The sequence below is a fragment of the Aquila chrysaetos genome, chromosome 9 (genome assembly GCF_900496995.4).
Source record: "Aquila chrysaetos chrysaetos chromosome 9, bAquChr1.4, whole genome shotgun sequence".
Taxonomy (NCBI): domain Eukaryota; kingdom Metazoa; phylum Chordata; class Aves; order Accipitriformes; family Accipitridae; genus Aquila; species Aquila chrysaetos.
The window spans coordinates 11823920-11843985 of NC_044012.1; the positions used below are offsets into that span (position 1 = coordinate 11823920).

General features: G+C 44.1%; 2 protein-coding genes across 4 annotated transcripts in view; one reads left to right on the plus strand and one right to left on the minus strand.

Annotated features, from left to right (window-relative positions):
• Nucleotides 1–925, plus strand: part of PEPD (peptidase D) — a 177272-nt gene extending 176347 nt beyond the window's left edge. For both annotated transcript variants that reach the window (XM_030024016.2, XM_030024015.2), the window contains exon 15: nt 252–925. In XM_030024016.2, the coding sequence (XP_029879876.1) occupies nt 252–401 (150 nt within the window). In that variant the 3' untranslated portion in view covers nt 402–925. The remainder of the gene's footprint in view (nt 1–251) is intronic.
• A 3559-nt stretch (nt 926–4484) lies between these two features.
• Nucleotides 4485–12004, minus strand: CEBPG (CCAAT enhancer binding protein gamma). Of its 2 annotated transcripts, none has more exons than XM_030024024.2 (2): nt 11891–12004; nt 4485–6658 (listed from the first exon to the last, which is right to left on the minus strand). In XM_030024024.2, exon 2 carries the CDS (start codon nt 6549–6551, stop codon nt 6099–6101), a length of 453 nt encoding a protein of 150 aa, XP_029879884.1. In that variant the 5' UTR covers nt 6552–6658; nt 11891–12004; the 3' UTR covers nt 4485–6098. The 2 variants fall into 2 exon arrangements, with proteins under 2 accessions (XP_029879884.1, XP_029879885.1); XM_030024025.2 differs by lacking the exon at nt 11891–12004 and adding an exon at nt 11235–11383.
• Between the last annotated feature and the right edge of the window lie 8062 nt (nt 12005–20066).

Consider the following 20066-nt stretch of genomic DNA (forward strand, 5'->3'; position numbering starts at 1 on the left):
CACCGTGGAGCTTGTGTCATCCCAGGAGGGTGGCAGGGGCCGGTGGCCCAGGGGGGATTGGACCCTACACAGCTCTGCGCCACGGCGCTGGTGGCAATGGGCAGTTCTGGTGCTTGCGGGATGTTGCTCTGCCTGGTGTTGCATCAGCACCACGGACTGAAACGCGCCCTGTGCTCTCGCTGCTGTCACTGCCCGATGTGCTTCTCATCCCCAGCTGGAATCCCTTAGTAACCACGTGTTCTCTGTAACAGGTCCGGATCGAGGACGACATCGCAGTGACAGCCAGTGGAATGGAGCTGCTAACGTGCGTCCCGCGTACTGTTGAAGAAATAGAGGCTTTCATGGCAGAAGGCCAAAGCGGTGCCAAGTCATTTGACTGCCTCTCCAGCCAAAAGCAGTAAACTTCAGGATGATACTTACTGTCTCACACTAATCAGTCATTGTTCTGATTTAATGCTGCAGCATATAAAATAAAATGCATCCAATTCTTAATAGCAAGAGAGGCAGGCAGGCTATTAACTGGAATGATTCATTAAAAATGAAGGTAGAAGACTTCAGCACTTGATATCCAGGTAACTCAAATCAGCAGTTTACGTTACCATGTGCCACTTGAGTAACCCTGCTGCATTATCAGTGGGGCTTACACTTCTGTCAAATCTCAGCTCAGACATATCTTGCAATTAAATCTGAATTTTGATGATTGGGACTCTCTAAAATACCAAACGGATTATCTGAATGCTGTCAGCAATTGTAACAATCTAAGTCCTTTTTTAAACTTCGTCACAAGTACTGCACAAAACATAGAAGAAAAATCAGGTGTTCTCGGTGGACGTAATGACACTTATATTTTTCTTATGGATCTTATTTCAGTGTCAATGGAGTAAGCAGAATCAAATTTTTATTAAAATTCATCCTTGGCATCACACTCACAACTTTGTGATCATTATGCTCTTCTGCTCCCGTTCCTGCTTCTTTATCTGACCTTTCTACCAATTTGTGCTCTGGAAACTTTGACCCTTCATTAGCCAGATTTTTCTGCTGTGGGTAGTGGGTGTACTGACCCTTCACACACAGCCCACTGCTTATTAGGTTTGTCCATCTAATTTGTTCCTTAAAAACATAGACTGCTGTGGTGTTCGCGAGCCTTAGAAATTGCAAGAAGGGGGTATCATTGCTGCAGGGCTCAGGGTCATTCAGCAGCATATGCTGTGCAGAATGACAGAGTTATTTTTAACTGTCCAGTGTTAGCCGGTTCAGAATTAAATCATGTAAATTTTATTTGGATACACCACAAACATATTAATAATGATCATAAAAATTATTTTCCATTCATACAGGATTTAAATTACCCAGAGAAGCCTTTCTTTACTGTAGGTGTTCATCAGCCTGCAGGAGAATAAATACGTTTCTTGCATCATAAAATAGCACTAGTTGCTGTAACTACATAAAAATAATCTTGCTCCCTTTATGAACACATCAAAACTCCTGTTCGGTCTTCAGGCTCCGTTGCACGGTTTGGCTGCAAGGCACTTCAGAACATCCCTCTGCTGTGTCAGGGGGAACCGAAGTCACAGCAGGGTGTCAGGGCCTTTCTGGGTCTTACCACTTGCCAGATGAGGATTTTCCTACTACGAAGGGATCAGCTGACTTGATGATCTCAGCATCTCAGTTCTGTTGCTCACATCCCGGAGCTGGCACACAGGCAATGGGACCAACTGTGAGCTTCTGGGTGCCTGCAAGTGCCTGTCTTACATGGGGCGTACAGCGCAACATGAGCTTGGATAGTGTCAAAAACTACTAGTGTTGCTGTCTTCGTGCCCCCACCCGGGACTGGATTTAGGTCCGAAATAATTTCCTTAAAAATTGTCAAATGTGCTGCTCTACAGAGAGCTCTTTTTGCTAATTCTGTGTGATGAGAACCTGTTCTTTATTCGTAACAGCTTGGTGAACATTGCTAAATAGGAAACTGCATGTTGGAGACTAAAGAAACACATTGTGAAATAATCCAGGGGACTTTGCTCCTTGTTTAATGTAATGTCGCTTCATTAACAAATGAGCCTACTTACATTTTTTTAAAGGTTGCTCGGCATTGGATTGTAAGAGGTAAGTGCAGGAGGTCTCAACTGGGAAGGGGAAGGGGCGAGGAGGGGAGGGTGTGAGATCAGCAGCTTGGATGTGCAACTGGGCTGATGCTTCTTTCTGTGGCGACTGCAAGTCTCGTACCTCTGAAATGTAGTACTTATGCAGAGGGCATCAGGCTTTGCTTTGGTAGCTTTGCAGATAGGAGAACACAGAAACTACACTGGCGCTGCTCTGGACTTGTCTCCTCTTAAAACTCAGGAGGTTTTTTCACTGCAAGACGGTGCTCGTGGCCTCAGCCTTGTTCCCTCCACATCCAAGTGCTTTCCTGTGGCATGCTCTGAACACACCCATGAGATCGCTCACTGCTTTGGGCACTCTGAAACCTGCTGCTACTTGGGTTCAATAGCAGTTACTATTTTAAAGTAACACTTCACAGATTTTCAAAAAAAAGAGTTTGGAATTGTTTCAACTAAGCCGTAACCCCAGTCTAGTTAATAGGCCTTTCCCTGCCTGTGATTAATCTTGGCAAATATTGAGCTCTGCTGCTGTAGAACAGGTCGAGCAATCTGGCAGGCTGCAGGAGGCAGAACTGGTTCTGCTTTGACATGTACCAGCAAAGAAACCCTACCACAAGTTCTGGGGGGAAAGCACTCGCTCACGTAACTGGCTTCTCTGGTGTTTTGCTTGCCCGAGACATGGATGCGTTTTGGTCTGGGATGGTGCACCATCTCCCATTTTCCTTCATGATCAGGCCCATGAACTTGGTGAATATAAATTTCATTCTTCCTTCCAGAAGTCTGTTCTGTAATTATGGTAATTTTTATCCACTTAAACCAAAAGTGAATTAGAACTTTTTTCTAAATTAGCGGGGGCGGGGGGGGGAGGGGAGAGTAAGCCTCTAAATAAAGGCAAAGTGGTATTTAATACACTTAAAATGTTATTAGTGGGGGGAAGATACAGGTCATGACAAACTTTCTTTTTGACTACATTAGGATATTTTAGGCTGTTAGCTATCATGTTTTCCTAAATGCCTTTTCCCCTTGGTGCAGACTTGAATAGAGTGGCACCAAAATAACAGAGTGTGTTATGTTGAGTAAGTTTGTGTGTTTAGAAAGGTCCCAGCACTTCTGAACTGATACATTTAAATTGCTTCAGCTCCCTAGGGTTGGATGCACTCTGGATTTATCCGCCACGCCAATTATGCTGCTGCAGCTACAGGGTATAGTTAAAGTGGTAGAGCCTCCTAGTGCTCATGGAGGCTAGAGTAGACCTGTTCTTTTAGTGGTACAGTGAGAAAATAGGAATAAGGTTTCCTGGTGAAACATACAGTGCTGCAATGCTCCTTCTTGTAGTGACGGGCACTGTAGTTGTTAAGAAAAACGTGTCAAAAGGAAAACCGTAACTTTTATAGGCCTACACTGAAAGTTTCTTGCGTAGATATGCATTTATTCCAGCCTTTCTTTAGGAAGAAGAGAGAATCATCCAAGTCACCTAGGTATGGGTGTTCTCCTGTGCCTTGCAGCGGAGGGGTAAGATTGAGGCATTTTGCTGTCATACAGCCTGCGCTGCTCCACCTTCGGGCAAAGAGAAGGAAAGCCTCACCTCAGCCTTTGCTCCTCAGGGGTCTGAGACAGCTACTTTGGCAGGAGGGGGCTTAGAATAATAGACTAACAAACACCTTTCTTGCAATCTAACTCTGAGGGTAGATTTAAAATAACAATTTGTTATAATCTTGGGTCCATGGCTGCACATATTAAAGTGATGTGCTGCACACAGCCTACACGCTTCCCTAGGCAAACAAAACAAGCGTGAAGACTGCTAAGCCAGAAATGTCATTGTGCAAACAAATGACTTTTCATAACTCAGTGGTTTTGTTTTAAACAAGAAGGAAGTGGAATTGGAGCTGTCAGGAGTAACAGGTGAAGTCACCTTCCAGAGCATCAGAAAGAATACTACCCCCAAAGAGATTTAAGAATTTTCACCAAAATCAGAAACAAATACCAGAGGTTTGGAGCCCCTGTTATGGTTACTAGGGGAGGACTCCACATCAGCCTGTCAAACCAACTGCAGGACAACAGGGCCACCTAGTCCCAGTTCACAGAGCAGACAACGAGGGAAGAGATTAGCTCCTGCCTTTTGCATCAGAGTAGGTGCACGGTTAACAAATGAGATGCTTTCAGGTCATCTTTTTCCCTTGTAGTTTTTGGTGTTCTGTTCCTTCCCCTTAAATCAGGAATTAAGCCAAAACTGTAATGAGTTTCTGATTCTTTCCATTGAGTAAAAACCTGAGCGGAAGACAGGAATGGAGATTGTTGCACTGATTTCTCAAAGACATCTGCTTGTGGTGGGCACCTCTACATTTGAGGGAAATAGAAAAGAGACAGGAAAAATGAGGCCAGCACTAGAAGCAAAATGTTTTTATTAGCTTCTGATATTTCAACCCTACCTACTTAAGCTGCAGCTAGAACCAAAAACTGTATCTTTGTAAAAAGACTACCAGAATCCAAAACAATCCATGAAAGTTTTCCACATGTATTAAAAGTTTAAATTCAAAAAGAACTTTTCAAGGTTTCATTTTCTAACAGCATCTTCATAGAGATAATATCCAAGTTCTCTTCCTAAGTACAGATACAAGGCAAACAAGCATCCTACAAAATAATCTATGGAAAAAAGTAGTTTAGGAGGGAAACTAAGACAAGTGTAATAATCCACTAGCCAGACACACAGGTTAAATGTAACACAACCATACCATCAATGAAATATTTAAAAATGAAAATAAATTAAGGTTACATCAAAGTTCCTGCTTTACTTTTATTGTTTAAATCCTCAGTATAGTACATACCACTGTGTAATGGATCATGGCAAAGACTTAGCACTAGCATTAAAAAAGTTGCTATAGAAAAACTTTTATGAAAATAAAACAAGACCGAGGATACTCCTTCACACAACTGTATGATGACTATAGAAATTCCACTGAATCAGTTATTCAGACTAGGGCCATTTATCTTTAAGAGAGCTGTGAACTTCTGTAAGATCTGGGTTGCAAATCTGAACAGCCATGAAAATGGAGATAAAAGCCAACGAGCAGTGATCCATACATTCTGGCTGAACAGATGCCGTCCTACCCCTTTCATTGCTTAGCCAAGCTGCACATCTTGTTTTCCCCAATACCTGCACCCCAGCAAGAATGCAGTTTTGCAGAGCACGGTTTTTTTGGTAGCATTTTGACATTTTCTGAAAACCAAAATCTTGTTCTTATAAGGCCCCAGTCACTATGTGAGCAATGTGAACACAGGCTTAAAAGGCTTTGTCAGTGTGCTGCTTTACCTCTTGTACATGGTGCTTCAGACTCATTTGGAAGCCAACTGCCATATCATCATAGTATATTGCTACTTTTCTAGAAAACATCAGTAAGCATCCCAGCTCACTATTACTACACCCTCCTCATTAACTGTAACTGGACAGGAAAGACCTAAGTGGTGCTTTATAGGACTTGCTCTACAGATTTAAAGTAGTCCACCAAACAGGAAAGCAAACACCCTCCACGGCCTTTGCAGTTTTGTAATATGTAACGGAGAAAACAAAGGACTTAAATACACTAAAAGGTATTTAAAAGACATTTTATCCAATTACGAGTTTCTGATACTACAGTAAACCATCCTGCTGGATCCCTCCCATTATGCAAACTGTAAGAAGGTAAGTGAACATTCCTGTGAAAATGCTATTTCCCTAATACTAAGCTCCTTGTTGACTATGAATTTAGGTCTGCATTTATTAGATAAATCTTTTAGAGGAGAAAAATATTTAAAACAAATACCCTAATCAGTTTCTGGTTTAATTGTATCAAATCTTCAGTGTTAAACCTAAAAAGAAGAAAATCTCCACAAAATGATGGTTAAAAGAAGAAAATCTTGACAAAATGATGGTTAAAAGAACAGTGTTTTTGCTTGGTTACTGCATGGGCGTTGCAGACAAGCTGCACCTCCAGAGTTCATTTCGTAAGGTTGCAACAATGTCTACTGTCCATTGTTTTCTGGATTTGTTGTGGTGGTTTCAGTGCCAACAGGTTGCACATTGTCTGCAAGATTGTGTGCGTGCTCAAGGAACAAGTCTTTCAGTACGCTCAGCTCCTTGGTCAGGAGCTTAATTTTTGCCTCTAAACGTTCATTTTCTTCTTTGAGCTGGTTGACCCTTTGCAGCGTGTCTTGTGCTTTCTGCTTGCTTTTTAACCGGCTCTTCTTCACTGCCATGTTGTTTCGCTCTCTGCGCTGACGATACTCATCACTGTTTCTATCCACAAAGGAATTTTTCTTTCCCTGTTTGCTTGGAGGCACAGCTTTGCCTCCGCCACCAGGACCAACGGGCACCAGCTGGGGAACCTGCTGCAAACCACTGGTGTGTGCTTGGGTGTGAATCACGCTTACTCCGTTCGCATCTGTAGCGGTGTTCTGTTGGGATGTCTTGCTCATTTGGACAGGCTCTTCTTGGACACAACAGAATCTATTAGGAGACTGAAAACTGTTGTGTTTCTAGGTGTTTCCAACAGGTCTTCACATGGATTAAGGGCAAGGTGAACCTAGTAGGGAAAAAAAATGCTATTAAAGGTGTTAGCTTCAGCTACAATCTTACACATCACTGACTTTAGCATAAGGTACTGATGGTACATCTGGCAATAACACATCACAACTGTGCTGGAAGTGGACAAGCTGCCAACTACATTTCAGAAGCCTCTCGAACGTATTTGGATTGGAAGGGATTGTTACTGGGTCATCTAGTCAAGCTGTTTGCATTGTTCACTGGCTTTACTCAGTTATTCCAAAGCCATCCCTGATGGATGGGTGTCTAGCCTAGCCTCGAATATCTCCAGTTTCACAACCTCTGTCTTGGCAACAGGTTCCACTGTCTAACTTTTCCTCCAGTTATATAATTTTCTTAATTTTCAGACTGGAGTTTTCCTTCTGCAGCTTAAACCTATTAACAGCCTGACTCTTGACCAACAGGAGTACTTGATCCTTGTCCTCTTCAGACCATCCCTCTGGGTGTATGCACAGACAAATTCCTCCCTGGTCTCTTTTCTCTGGAGTGAGGGTGCTCAGACTGTCCACCCTTCCTCGATCATCTTACAGCACTTGAAGGTGATGTCCAAATTGATGACTGTTTTAAGGTCTCACTAGTACCAAGTGGAAAAAAATTATCTATGGAAAAAGGTAGTGTGCTGCAAAGGCTGTGACTGAGTGACATTAAAGGAACCCCTTCAACCACAAGCAAGGTAAGACAAGCTAAGCCTCTGACAGTACTGTAACGAGCAGGTGGGACAGGAACACAGGGTGATGGCAATGTGAGAATCACTACCCAGCAAAGACCAGGGGATTGTTGCCACCCATAGGAAGACAGCAGCCACAGCTGACTTGTCCACAAAATACGTTCCCTGCTGTAGCTCCTGCACTGGTCATTGTCCACTCTCCAGGCAACAAACAAGCAGGACACCCTCTCACCTGACTCACGTTGCCCTGCTGCTGAGGTCAGCCTGCTCCTGACCCTACTGGTGGCACAAGGAGGACTCCACCACAGCTGCTGCAGGGACACGGCCCCAGCAAGGCTAACAGCTGCTCCCCTTCTCTTCCCATCTCATGGGATGACCTCCTAAATGTCTGGGAGAGAAGTTTGGGAGAGAAGAGGGGAAGGGCAACAGGGTTGTTCTAAGTGCCTGAAACGCCTACCTACAGCTCCAATGAAAAGTACTCAGCAATCGGTCAAGCGAGTGTTGATTTCTTGTCATGTTAAAGAAAAGTATCTAACCGGCATAAAACAATCCTAGTCCAAGACCAGACTGCATTGCATGCATACATGCAGTATCACACAACTAGTGTTCAACATCCTTCTTGCCCATCCTCAAGAGGACCCGCTGGGAAAGCAAGTAGCTGAAGTTAGCGGTGGGCAAGGCTAAGCACCCAGTATCGGCAGTGTCCAACCCAGGGATTACGGCTTGCATCAGTAACAGCACAAGAGACGGATGACTGTACTCCTGTGTCTAGCTGATGAATGGATGTGGTGAGATGTTTGTAAATGAGCTGCTGTGTGTCACTGGTCGTTCTAAACTCATGGGTTCATCAGCTGTTTACTGTTCTTGTCTGCTGGTTTTTCTCAGCAGTCTGAGTTGCTGTTTTACCTTCTGCTGGGGTATCATTAAAAAGGTTAAAATTCTACTGTCTAGATCAATAGCAAATTTTCTTCCATAATAAGGGAGCCAGAACAGAGTGTGGTTCAGTAAAATTCATGGAAAAGCCTAGTAAGTTTGGCTCAAATGTTATTCAGAATTAACATTCTCTGTCACTGAGAAGTCGTCTCACTTAAAACAAGTGAAGAAGATGTGTGAGTACACCCACACCCCTCCTATCAAGAAATCTTTTCATTTTTGTATTTCAGGGCAGAAAGAGACCATCAACTCTTTTTGAAATCTGTATAGCTAAATCTATGTACATATATGCCTAACTTTTTTATTTAGTATTTTCCCGATTTTAACTCTTAAAGCAACTTTTGCAAACCACATTTAAGTCTTAGATTCTGACTGAATAAGCAATTTGGTTCAGCAGTTAAACTGCATATACAGCTAACAAGATGTCGCTGTGCACAAATGCCAGACTGGCAGGGCCAGTTGTAATAGCTGTGCATGTATGATTGCACTGACATTTTTAGTCAAGATGCAAGTGTATGCTCCTCTTGGAGCACATACTGGCTTTGTCTCAGCTTTGTTTTTAAATACAGGATTTCTGTAGCCCTCAAAGACTATATAGCTCTGTTTGTTAGATCGCCTCCGACAACTGAATTTTTCCACTGATTTTTGGCATCTTTTCAAAGTCAGACAGAATGCTTTCCTGTCCCCTCTATTTCAACATATTACCAGTGCTTGCTAACTTCATCTGGACAGCCCAGTTAAGTAACCCATACCATTTTCACGATCTGCTTTTTGTGCTTCATGAGGTACTACAGAGGAAGGGGTGGCTCCTGCCCCTGAAGGCACCCCACCCGACCTGTAACACGTTTCTTCACATCATCAGGTTCCATGTGCTATTTCTCTCCATGCTATCGAACCTATTTAATATTGCTTTAACATTCCCTTCAGATCTCTATCAAATTCCCCCATAATTCAAAGGAAAAATTGTTCCATTAAACCGCGTTTTAATGGAATATTTTAGTTGGGCAGTACATGGATATAAGCAGAGAAGATGAACCAGTGTCACACCTCTCAAGCAAGAACAAGTCTCCCTCAATTCCTTCCCACTGGAAGCAATCCATTTTGTATCAAATAACTATTTCTTGAGTGAGTCACACTCTTACCTGGCCTGATGATCTGAACCCTTACGTGGGAGAAATGACACCTGAATTTCTGTCCTGCTCCAACTAATTTATGCAAAGCAAGTAGCACTAACTGTCCTGCATCACAGATAACCCAGGAGTGGTAACTGTTGAGGCTTGAAACTGATTTTCCCCCTAGTTATTTGGAGGCTGGATCCCTATTACAAATTGTCGGTTCTTGAACAGAACAACAAGAGGGAAGGATATCCTGGATAGCAACAGGTGCCATGGGGCATCCTTCAGGGAATACTGCAAGGAGATTTAAAGGCAGCAGCTATGAGACATATAGAGGGGGCTCTCAAAAAGGGTGAGGTAAAGGACACAGTAATCGGGAGAGGCCATGAGGGTGGGGAGGTAGACGGGTCTTAGAGTTCGCTTCTCAGACACTGTGCCACACAAACACAACTGCTCCTCTCCACAAACAGGTTGGTTTCCTGTGAATGGATGATATCCCTGGCACAGCAGGAGGCAGCTTCTTGGAGAGCCAGCCGAGTTTCCGAGCATCTTGTTCCCATAAAGCTGCTCATTAGCTTGAGCTCAGCGACAGCCCTAGGCTGGTTCCACCCAGCACATGGTAGTGTTTCCAGTGGCCAGTTAGAACTGCCCTGTTCTCTCCTTGGGCCACCAACTGACCACCCACTACAGCATAATAGCTGGTAACTCAGAGGTGTCTTCTCAGGCAGAGAGATGTTTCTTACTGTCTGACAGCACTCCTCAGGGACCACAAAGACTCCCAAGCAAATCAAGGCCTTTATTATCTTTGCTTTCACCAAAAAAAAAAAAAAAAAAAAAAAAAAATTAAACTTCCAAATGTTTGGTTTGGGGGGGGGGGGGGGGGAAGTGTTTTAATTTGTTAATTAAATCAGTAATTTTTTTACTTAGCAGCAAAAAATACAAAGCGCTTCTCTCTGCTCCTTTTCTGAGATGTGACTGTGTTGATTCTAATCATTAGTCAAGATGACTTTATTGCACAAATTCACTCAGCTGTCTTGTCTAATGCATAATTGGTCCCAATCTGAGCAGCAATGGGTGGCCTCCCTGCTCTTTGACTTCAGTAGCAATACCTCAGTAGGATCTGACTCTAAATCCAGATGACCCTGTACAAAGAATGACAGAACACTGGGAGGGCCTGCTCCTGAGTGGTTTTCTGCACACTCTCACAGGCAAGTTAGTAAGAGCTGATGGTAACTCTCACATACTGAAGGCTCGGCAACCACTTTTCTGAGACTAGGTAGCTCAAACCTATCATCAGTTGCCACAGCTGACAACATCACTTTCCCGTATTTTTCTCAGAATCCCCATTTTTTCCATACACCTTACAAGAAAAACGCACTCCAACATCTTCATAAATGTACTCCAACATCCTTAAAAAAATGTGCTCGTAACATCTTAAGTATGTATTTTAATTGCAGGCTAGCAGCGCTGATGACAGAATTGCAAACAATCCCAGATGCCAGGAGGCAAGGAGGTATCAATTTGACTCTGTCTTTCGAATTATAATGAAGGTAGCTATTTCTAATGAACTAATTCCTTAAATCCAGAAGTTACTCAAATTATGAATTTTTATACCTTCTGAAGAGGCGCTATGAGCAGCATGGCACTATTACTGAGGGGAGTACTGAGTTGTTTTAATGACTGCTATTTCCCACCAGATGTCAGAGCTAAAACCAACATCGAGCTTTCTGTGACAGACCCGTTTCGAAAGTTGCGTCTGGAGCTATAAAGATTTGTCGGGAACCAGAAAAGATTTGCCAAGACATTCAAAACTCCACTGAGAAGCTAGAATAGAAGAGTACCGCTTGTTAGAGCACGGCATTTTGTCGTGGTTCGGGGCAGCTCCCGGGATCCCTGCGGCCTTGCGCGCTCCCGGGCGCGGGCGAACGGCGCCGGCGGGCTCCCAAGCCCGGCTCGGAGACCATTCCCTCGGCCGGGCGCCCTCCTTAACGGCCGCGCCTTGCGGCGCCGGAGGACGAGCCGTAACGACCGCCCGGCCCCGCCGCCACAAGCACCTGGAGGCGCCGCGGCCCGGCCGCGGGGCGGGGAGGGGCGGGGAGGCCCGGCGAGGCCCGGCGGGGCCGGAGCCGCCGCGGGGACCGGGCCCGGGACGGGGCCCGGCCCGCCCCATCTCCCCTCCCCCGCGGGCCTCCCCGGCGGGCCCGCGGCCCGGGGGCCGCCCGTCGGCGGCCGCGCCGCTCCTCCTCCCCCGCCCGTGCGGGGCGCGGGGGTGCCCGGCGCTGCCAAGCCGTGACTTCACCGGGGGAGGGAAGGGGAGGGGAGGGGAGCCAGGGCCGCCCGCCGATTGCATCATGCGCTCCCATGCGCGGCGCCCGCCGCGGCGCCCGCTGCGACACGGCGGGAGGGAGGGAGGCGGGAGGGCGAGGAGCCGGCGCGGCCCCCCCGGCTCCCCCCTCCCCGCGCCCCGGCCCGCCGCCCCCCGCGCGGCCGCGCTTACCTGTGGCGGGGCGAGCGGGCGGTGGCGGCGGCGGGAGGGGCCGGGCCGGGCCCGAGCCTCTTTCTTTAAAGTGTGGCGTGCGGGCGAGCGGCGATTGCGACACCCTCCCGCTCCGCCCGCCCCCTCGCCAATCGCCACCCAGCCGGCCGCCGGGATGATGCAATAGCCGCCCGGATTGGCAGCCGGCGCGGCCAATCAGGCCGCCGGCACTCTTAAAGGGCGAGGCCGTGTTGTGGTGGGGTTTGTTGGTTTTGGGGGGTTGGGTTTTTTTTGTTTTTTGTTTTTGTTTTTTTTTTTTCTTTCCGTGGGGACGGTGCGTGTCCCGTGAGGCTGCGCCCTGCTTGCACGGGGCGGCGCCGGCCCCGCCCGCCGCGTCGGGAGCCCGGAGGGCCCGAGCGGTGTCACGGCTTCCCCCGGGTTTGTGCTCCCGTGCTGCCGCAGGCGGGGCGGAGGGAAACCCGCTGCACGGCCACGCGTGTCCCTGGAGCGGCCGGCTGCGCCCTGGCCCAGCCTGCGGGCGCCATCTTCCCCTCTCCACGGAGGGGGAGCGCTGCAGGAGGCGTCGAGAGGCCTCCCCTCCCGCCCCGGGCGTTGGCGGGAAGAGGAGCGAGGCGGCCGTCTCCCCCGCCGCCTGTGGGGAGCCGGGCGGCCGCCCCCGGTCCTCCGGGCCGAGGAGCCTGGCGGCACCTCCAGGCGGGCCCCACGCCTGCCTTCTGCCCTCAGCCTGAGGGAGAGAAGCCGAACCCGTGTTTCCCCGGTAACTTCCCCTCACAGGCAGCGCGGGGAGCTCATCCCCGGGCCACGCGTGAGGGAGAAGGCAGCCTCGGTCCCCCCGCGAGGCCGCGGCCGGGGCCAGACTGGGTGGTTTCTTGGGGGCAGCTGGCACGGAATTGGCCAGCGCCCCACGGGCATCGGAGTAGAAGATCGTGTTGTGTTTCTGTACCGATTGGCATCTCTTAATTGTTCCTGGGCTGCTAATTAACACCTGGCAGCGTATTTCCATCTCAACGTAGCTGCTGTATGGTTTGCCTCTGTAGGATGTCGTGAGGTGCAGTGGAAGGAATACCAAAGACGTCAAATAAAATTGTTGACTGTTCTCTTGACAACAGAAATTGTGGCAAAATCCTAAATTTTGTAGATTATTAGCTGATTCTCCTTTTCAAACATACTTTAAAAAAAATAGAAAAGCTAAATGCTGGCAGATTAGGAAACATCTAGGTCATAGGAGTTAAATGTCATAGGAAGATTATGCCCCGATTCAGTGGTATGTGTTTGTTATTGTAAAATACGTTTTGTAGAGAAGAACTTCTTTGGCCCTTAATATTTTCCAGACACTTCGGTTCACATCACCATAGTTCTGCCTAAACAAGCACAGTATAAAAATATATATGCTCGCATCTCTAAGTTGTATGTGTGCCGGATGTGTTTATAGCTCTTCGAATGGGAAATACACACTTCAGTACATAGGTATGCATATTTGCAGTGGGCAGTTCTCAAAATCATTGGTTTATAAGCAAGTTTTGAACGAGTTTAGGTGTGCAGACAGTGAACACGGTACTGGCGAAAGTAGTTTTTGATTTTTTAAATGCACAGAGAAAAAGTACCAGTCTGTGTGCTACTCCAGTTTAGCACGTAGACTTAACTTGGGAAATGTTTCATGTCGGCAAAAGAAGAGGGAAGAATCAGCTTTGTAAACACAGTCGCAGAGCTCAGTAATGTAGATATAATTATTTGTATTTGCCATTTTTATGGCTGTCTGATGTTGTGTGGGGGTTTTGTTGTTGTTTTTGTAAAGCCCTGTGGAAAATAAACCACATTTGCAGAAGAATTCTGAGGATTAGTCTGGGCAAACAGTTTTACTCAGCTCATTACCATGAAGATACTTTTCCTTGTCAGTCATCAAGTATTTGCTTTGACATCTCTAATGTTTTCTCAGTTGAAACTGTTACATTTTCTGTGACAATGACTCATCCATCTATAGCTAGAGCGAAATTCCAGGTAAGCATTAAACATTATCCTTTGCTCACAATAGTTAAGTAAGTGTGTGCTCTTACAGTGCTTTCCTAGGATTTTAGAGCACTTTATGACCATTCATTCATTAATCCTCATCAAAGCAAGCTGAAGAAAATAAAATGTAGACCAGTTTATTCTCATGAAGTCTGATAATTTTAAACATTAAAGCTCACACATAATTCCATGCACATAAGGTGCTCCAGCGCTTGGTTGGCATTGTAGCCTATTACAGGAAAACCATCACACAGTGTACTTTAATGTTTGCAGGATTATTTTTTTCCCCACAGCTTTACAGTAAAAATAAAATACTACGGAAGTGACCTAAAAAGTAATCACAGTAATATATGGGCAACTGCACTTCAGATGTGGCATTGAAATACACACTTTACCTGCTTATTTACAAGTTACATGAGCTGTGCAGTAGCTCTGGACTCGGGTGTCGCAAGCAGGCTGGTCCCTGCTGGGATGGAGTCCTTTTCACTCTGATTCTGGATGTGTTCCTATAGCAACGGTCTACCTCTACGACTATAGATAATATTGTAATAGTAGCTTATTTTCATGTGCATAATCTGGTCTCATGATTCTTTAAAGAATGTAGTGCTGAAAAAAAATTACACAGATATTCAGCATCTTCAAGTAATCCACCGCAAATCACAGTTAGAGGCAGAAAGGCTATTAAGGAAATAGAAACTGTGGGAATTGGAGGCAGAAGGTATAAAGGGCAGAGGAGCCTGTGGGGGTAAATGTCCCTGTTTATTACCCACTCAGTCTGTTCTCTTAACGCTTAAAAAAACATTTAAGACATTCTCGGCAGCCTTCCACTTAACAGTGTGAAAACTATTTTGTTGCCATTTGAATAATTTCTGTTGTGTCCAATTCCACTGTTTATGCACGTTACCTCTGTCTTTATGGGCAATTATTTCTTTGTCCTAAAATAAAAACCATACAAACACCCTGGACTACAACCTACACTTTAAAAAATACATTTTTCTCGAAACATTCAGTTCTTTACCTCTCTTTCCTTCATGGATAAGCCTTCACTGGATATTTTTACTTCAGACTTGCACATTTCTGTTAAAGGTTTACTTTTCACATGTGATGCTACTGTGTAGTTTTTTTCCTCTGGTCTAACATCCATGCCTTTGAATTCTTCTAGATAAGAAGTCAGTCATTTCCTTTCCAGTGATTTAGAAGAGAGGAAAATAAATGTATTTGTATATATATTTTATGAGAGGAAATAAATAGGCCCCTTAGGTAAAAACACACCATTGCAGGCTGTGATGTACAGTGTGTTAATGTATTTGAGGGCAAATGCACTGAATTATAACAAAATAAAAGCTTTTCTTGGTAACTGCTACTCCTATTCTCTCAACCTAGATTTGTTCAAAACTAGATAGAAACACTCTCTGAGTATGATTGCATTCCTTACGATCACCAAGGAGATGACATTCATTCAGGAATATCCCAGAAATACAAAGTCTGTAATAGAGGTTTTCCCCAATCTTATTACTGCAAACCTCCCTTCTCTTAATAGCCCTTGCATTTTGGTATTAAAAGAATTACTTTTTGCATTCAGGACTGACCTGCACCAAGATCAAAATCCTATTGTTAGAAATCTAAATTTTGCAAAGCTGAGGTTATAAAAGCTTCAGAAAGCAGAGAGATTGCTGGGTTTCATTTATCAGGAATCTGGCTATATTTCAAAAAAATAAAATTCAGAAAGAAAAAGCATTATGAATACCTCTGTTTGAAAAAGCTTATACTTGTTAAGCACAGAATTTCTGAGTGGTTTTTTTCAATCCCATTTAATAATTTAAATGATAGAAACTTGTCTATTAATAGATGATTTGTCAGAGGTAGCCTTTTTGAATAGGTGAAGAGAAAGGAGAGGAAACATTGCTTAGTGGTGACCACTATTTCAGGATCATACTTCTAATTCTAGCACTGACTCACTATAGCCTTGGAAAGTTAACAGCGCTTTTGTTCTAGAAAATACTAAGTAAAGAAAGGAGCCATTCTGTTCTAATAGCAAACATCCAGTTTATTGTAACACTGCCTGGAGTTCATTTACAGGAAAAATCCAATGCCTTTGTTCTTTCTCTCTATGCAGCTAATAAGTATTGCAACTAAGTATTTCCAGTTTCTAGTTCTGCATCTTCCAGTACTACTACCCTTATTTGCAGTTATCCAGTATCCAGATATCTAGAGTTACTCATACTGGTTTCTGAAAACAGATTAACTCAATTACGTGGGCAGAATAAAGGGTATGTTTCTCAAATGGAAGAAGAAGAAAAAAAAAAATAGACAGCTGTTCCCTACATCTTCAGCAGGCTATTGGGTGATAGCAAAATGAATCAGGCTAACACAGAAATCTTACAATGTCTGAGAACCCCCCCCAAAAAAAGCTGTCACTTTAATAGGTGTTACAAGCCACACTTCTCTCCAGCTACAGCTGTTCCCATTTCCTCTACATTTTTAAGTGGGGGATTGGTACTTCATGCCTGACGGACTGATTTCATCTAAGTAGAATCTGCATTAGTTTTACCCTGAGATTTAGTGCCTTAATTGCCGTATTTTCATTTCGTGCCATTATCAGGAATTTAAACTTTTTAATCAGAAACTTTTAGCTAGCACTTTTAGAATTAGCCAGCTGCATAGGTAAAGGTGTGCCTATTTTTGCAAGTTTCACTTTTTTTTACATTATTCTGGTTAGTAAGCTGGGTTCTTTAACAGTCACATATCAGATGCTTCTCTTTCATAGCTACAAAATACTTGTTGATGATAAATTTATTTTTTAGTGAAACTCTTACCCAGCCTATGCTTATCCCTCCTGCTGTCAGGAATTTGTGCTTCAAGCCAAACCAGCTCAGGTTCTCCAATACCGATGTTTCATTTCACAAGGTGCTACTTTGATCTGAGAAGTGTGCCACTACAGCAGTGGCCTCTTGAGGGTTTTGGAGGTAGAAGACCATCTCATTACCCCAAGTAGTCCTTTGTCGTCTTGTGACAATTCTCTGCACATAAAAATATTGTCAGAAAAAATGTGTGCTTTTTTCAAAATTTAACATATATCATCCCCTCTTAACAGTACTCCAGAGGATGGCTTGGAAGATGACCAATGTATTTTAAGTAAATAAAGATGACCAGATACGCATTAGTGTTCAGTAGCCACAAGTCCCTTCGAAGTGAGTGAAGCAGCTGGGGTTACTATCTGTGACCTTCTATAGAAACATCAGAATATGGAATTAGAAGCTTTCTTGTAGGTATTTCAGGTTTTTTATTTTTATCAAATGTGTCCCTGAAGAATGCCTGGTCTGAGAGGAGGCTCTAGGTGTGTCACATTACCCCAAAGTGTTTGGATTTCTGGAAGAGCATCTAACAAAAAGGAGGAGTGCCATGTTCCTTTAAGTTCTTTATAGGATTTTACAGTTTTTATCAACCTATGTTTGTGTTTGAGTGTTCTCTGGCTTTGCTCTTATGTCTAGTGATCCAATTAAAATTGGTATAGCCATTGTTGTGAATTGTACTGGGGCTTGGCTTGAGTTTTACCTGAACTTCTTCAGTAATTGTACTAAACAATGCAAATTGCGAGTCTTCTGGTATCCACAGAATGTGACAGGGATTTGTAGACTGCCACGGATCAATATTGGGGTTTGCTGCCATGTGTATGTAAAATGTTAGGTAAGGTGAGGCTGCATAGCTAAAGATGAGTAAAAACAAAGTAGATAAATGGATTGAAAAGAAAATGCTATGTATCGTGTGTGTATATGTGCACATATAAAATCTGGTTCAAAAGAGACTTGTTAGAACTGAACAAGTCTGAGCGAGAATTAATGGCCCACACCTGGGAATAAGAGGTGAATTCTCAAGTATCCAGGTTTAGTAACTGCCACACCTGTCCTATATTCCCAAAAGCATAAATGAGGTCTGCAGGGATTTAGATAGCTTAGCTTCTGAATGCACAGTGCCATGGCTCTTTTCCAAGGCATCATCAGTCACCGCATGAAAATCCCCACCCATAATTACTAGGGTATTATTTGTCATGGGGTATACTCTAGTGAAGAACTTTACCTTATTCACAGGATATCAGGAAGAGTAAATAGTTTTAGGCACGAATTTTATCCAGGCTTCAAAATGGTTCTTCAGAAAAGCAGCCTAAAATAAATACCCTTTGTCCTTAGTTGCCAGCTAGGGTTAAACCATGACATCCTTCCAGAAAAGCAGTGAAATTGGAGAGGCATAGCTCTGTTTCTTCTTCAGTCTCATGGTGTTGGGAGAATGAGGACATAAACTTCTTTCTTATCAATGGCTTTATTATTCCCTGCAACCTATATGATCTCTGAAATACAATAAAAAGCTCAACAAACAGCCACTTGAAAAAAGAAACTGAGAGCTTGTCACCTGGCAGGGGATAGTCCACCTGATTGTTTACTCTGCCTCACTTCAGTTCATAGAAGTGAACAGAAAATGAGTTAGTTATGCCTGGATCATACAAAATATGTGGGAGGACAATTTGAGAAAGCGTATTGGCGATTACAGCGTGTCTGTCATTGACCTCCTGCTACTAACATCTAGGAGAATTTTGTGCTAGATAATCAGTGACAGTAATACTTTTTTTCAGGCAAGTAGAGTCTATCTCTTGTCCCTAGCAGAAGGGAAGTACTTATCTCAGCAGTGCCATCCTCCTTCCAGAAAGTTGATTCTCTGCATTTGGTGAGTTAACTGGTTTTTCTGCCTCCTGAAATGGAAGCAGATTCCAAAGAAAGAGTGGGGCACAGCTCTGCTCTTTGGCTCTGAATACCTTCTAACATACTAACCAGAGAATCTAGTGTTAGGTTTCTATTGAATGTAAACACTGCAGGCAAATTTGTAGAAAAAGCCACTTTTGTAGCATGTCCCAGGGACAACAGTGTCACTGGAGAAGGGTTCATCTGATTTTCTCTTCTCTCATCAGTAACTAGATCAGATTTCCCTCCGATAGTCAGGAGAAGCTTTATGCTCCCTCCATCACTAGTATGTCCTTTGAAGTCATGTTTCTGCACCTCACTGGCCTTAAAAACCAACTCAGCAAATCTCTGTACAGAGAAAACTGTCCTTGTGCTGAGTTGTTTAGCCATCGTTTGAGGTTTTCCTGCATCAGGCATGATTTATTTGGTCAGAAGTTCTTACACAATTAAGACACCAACTGAAATTATCAGGAATTTTGCCTGAGGAAAGAATTCAGGATCAGCAATATTACAACAAAGTTGATGTTGGTGACTTAGACGGGAACAGCCTGTCTGCAAAAATATGGGACAAAAAAGAGTAACATGCAAAGGAAAAGTTGATGGGAGCACAAAACACTTCAAAATATATTGAACCTGTTCCTGTAGACTCCCAGTGCTGCATGTGCACTGGCAATCAATACAATTCCAGCAGCCACTTGGCAGAGACTGAGACTTACTTACTCTACTAAAGCGCGGTGGCTTCCCTGAACACTGTTTCTCTGCATACCCAATATTTGCTGAAGATACACATTCCAAAGAGGACTTTAGCAAGGCGTACACAATTGTAGAAAACTTCAAAGCGCACAATGAATGTGGTAAAAGTCACAATCGTTTGTCCAGGTTTTTGAGGCCCTCCTCCAGGGAGTACAGGCATTGCTTTGAAGTCACCCACAGTCCCAGTGGTAATGTGGTTTGGCAGTTGGAGAAAAGGACTTTGCTTACCAGGAAATGAAATTCTTCGAGGTACGTTGTTTATGTGTACTTTCACCTCACGTCCTCCTTTTCCTCTTGTGTAAAGCCCTTTGACATTAAGGGACTCAGCAAGTGGGACAAAACTGGGGGGTGTAATGCTTGTGCTGGTCTTCTCCTTCCTATGAACAAAATGAAGACAGGATGAGTGCACACAGGTGTATGTGTAGTCCTAGCAGGAATATGCACATAGGCAGCCAGTCCCAGAGAACTCCAGCTATGAGAGACTGCCTTACTGCTAACAAGCTAACGTGGGATGTTGTGCTTCGCTGGTGCCATAAATAACTGGAAAACCTTGGGCACAAATGCCAATGCCTTAAGCACAAAAAGTTTATAACAAAATACTTAATTTGTGTGAACACTGTCTTAATGTAGGGACATTTATTCAACTCTAGTATATGGCATCAGGAGAGAATACTGCAGTGTAT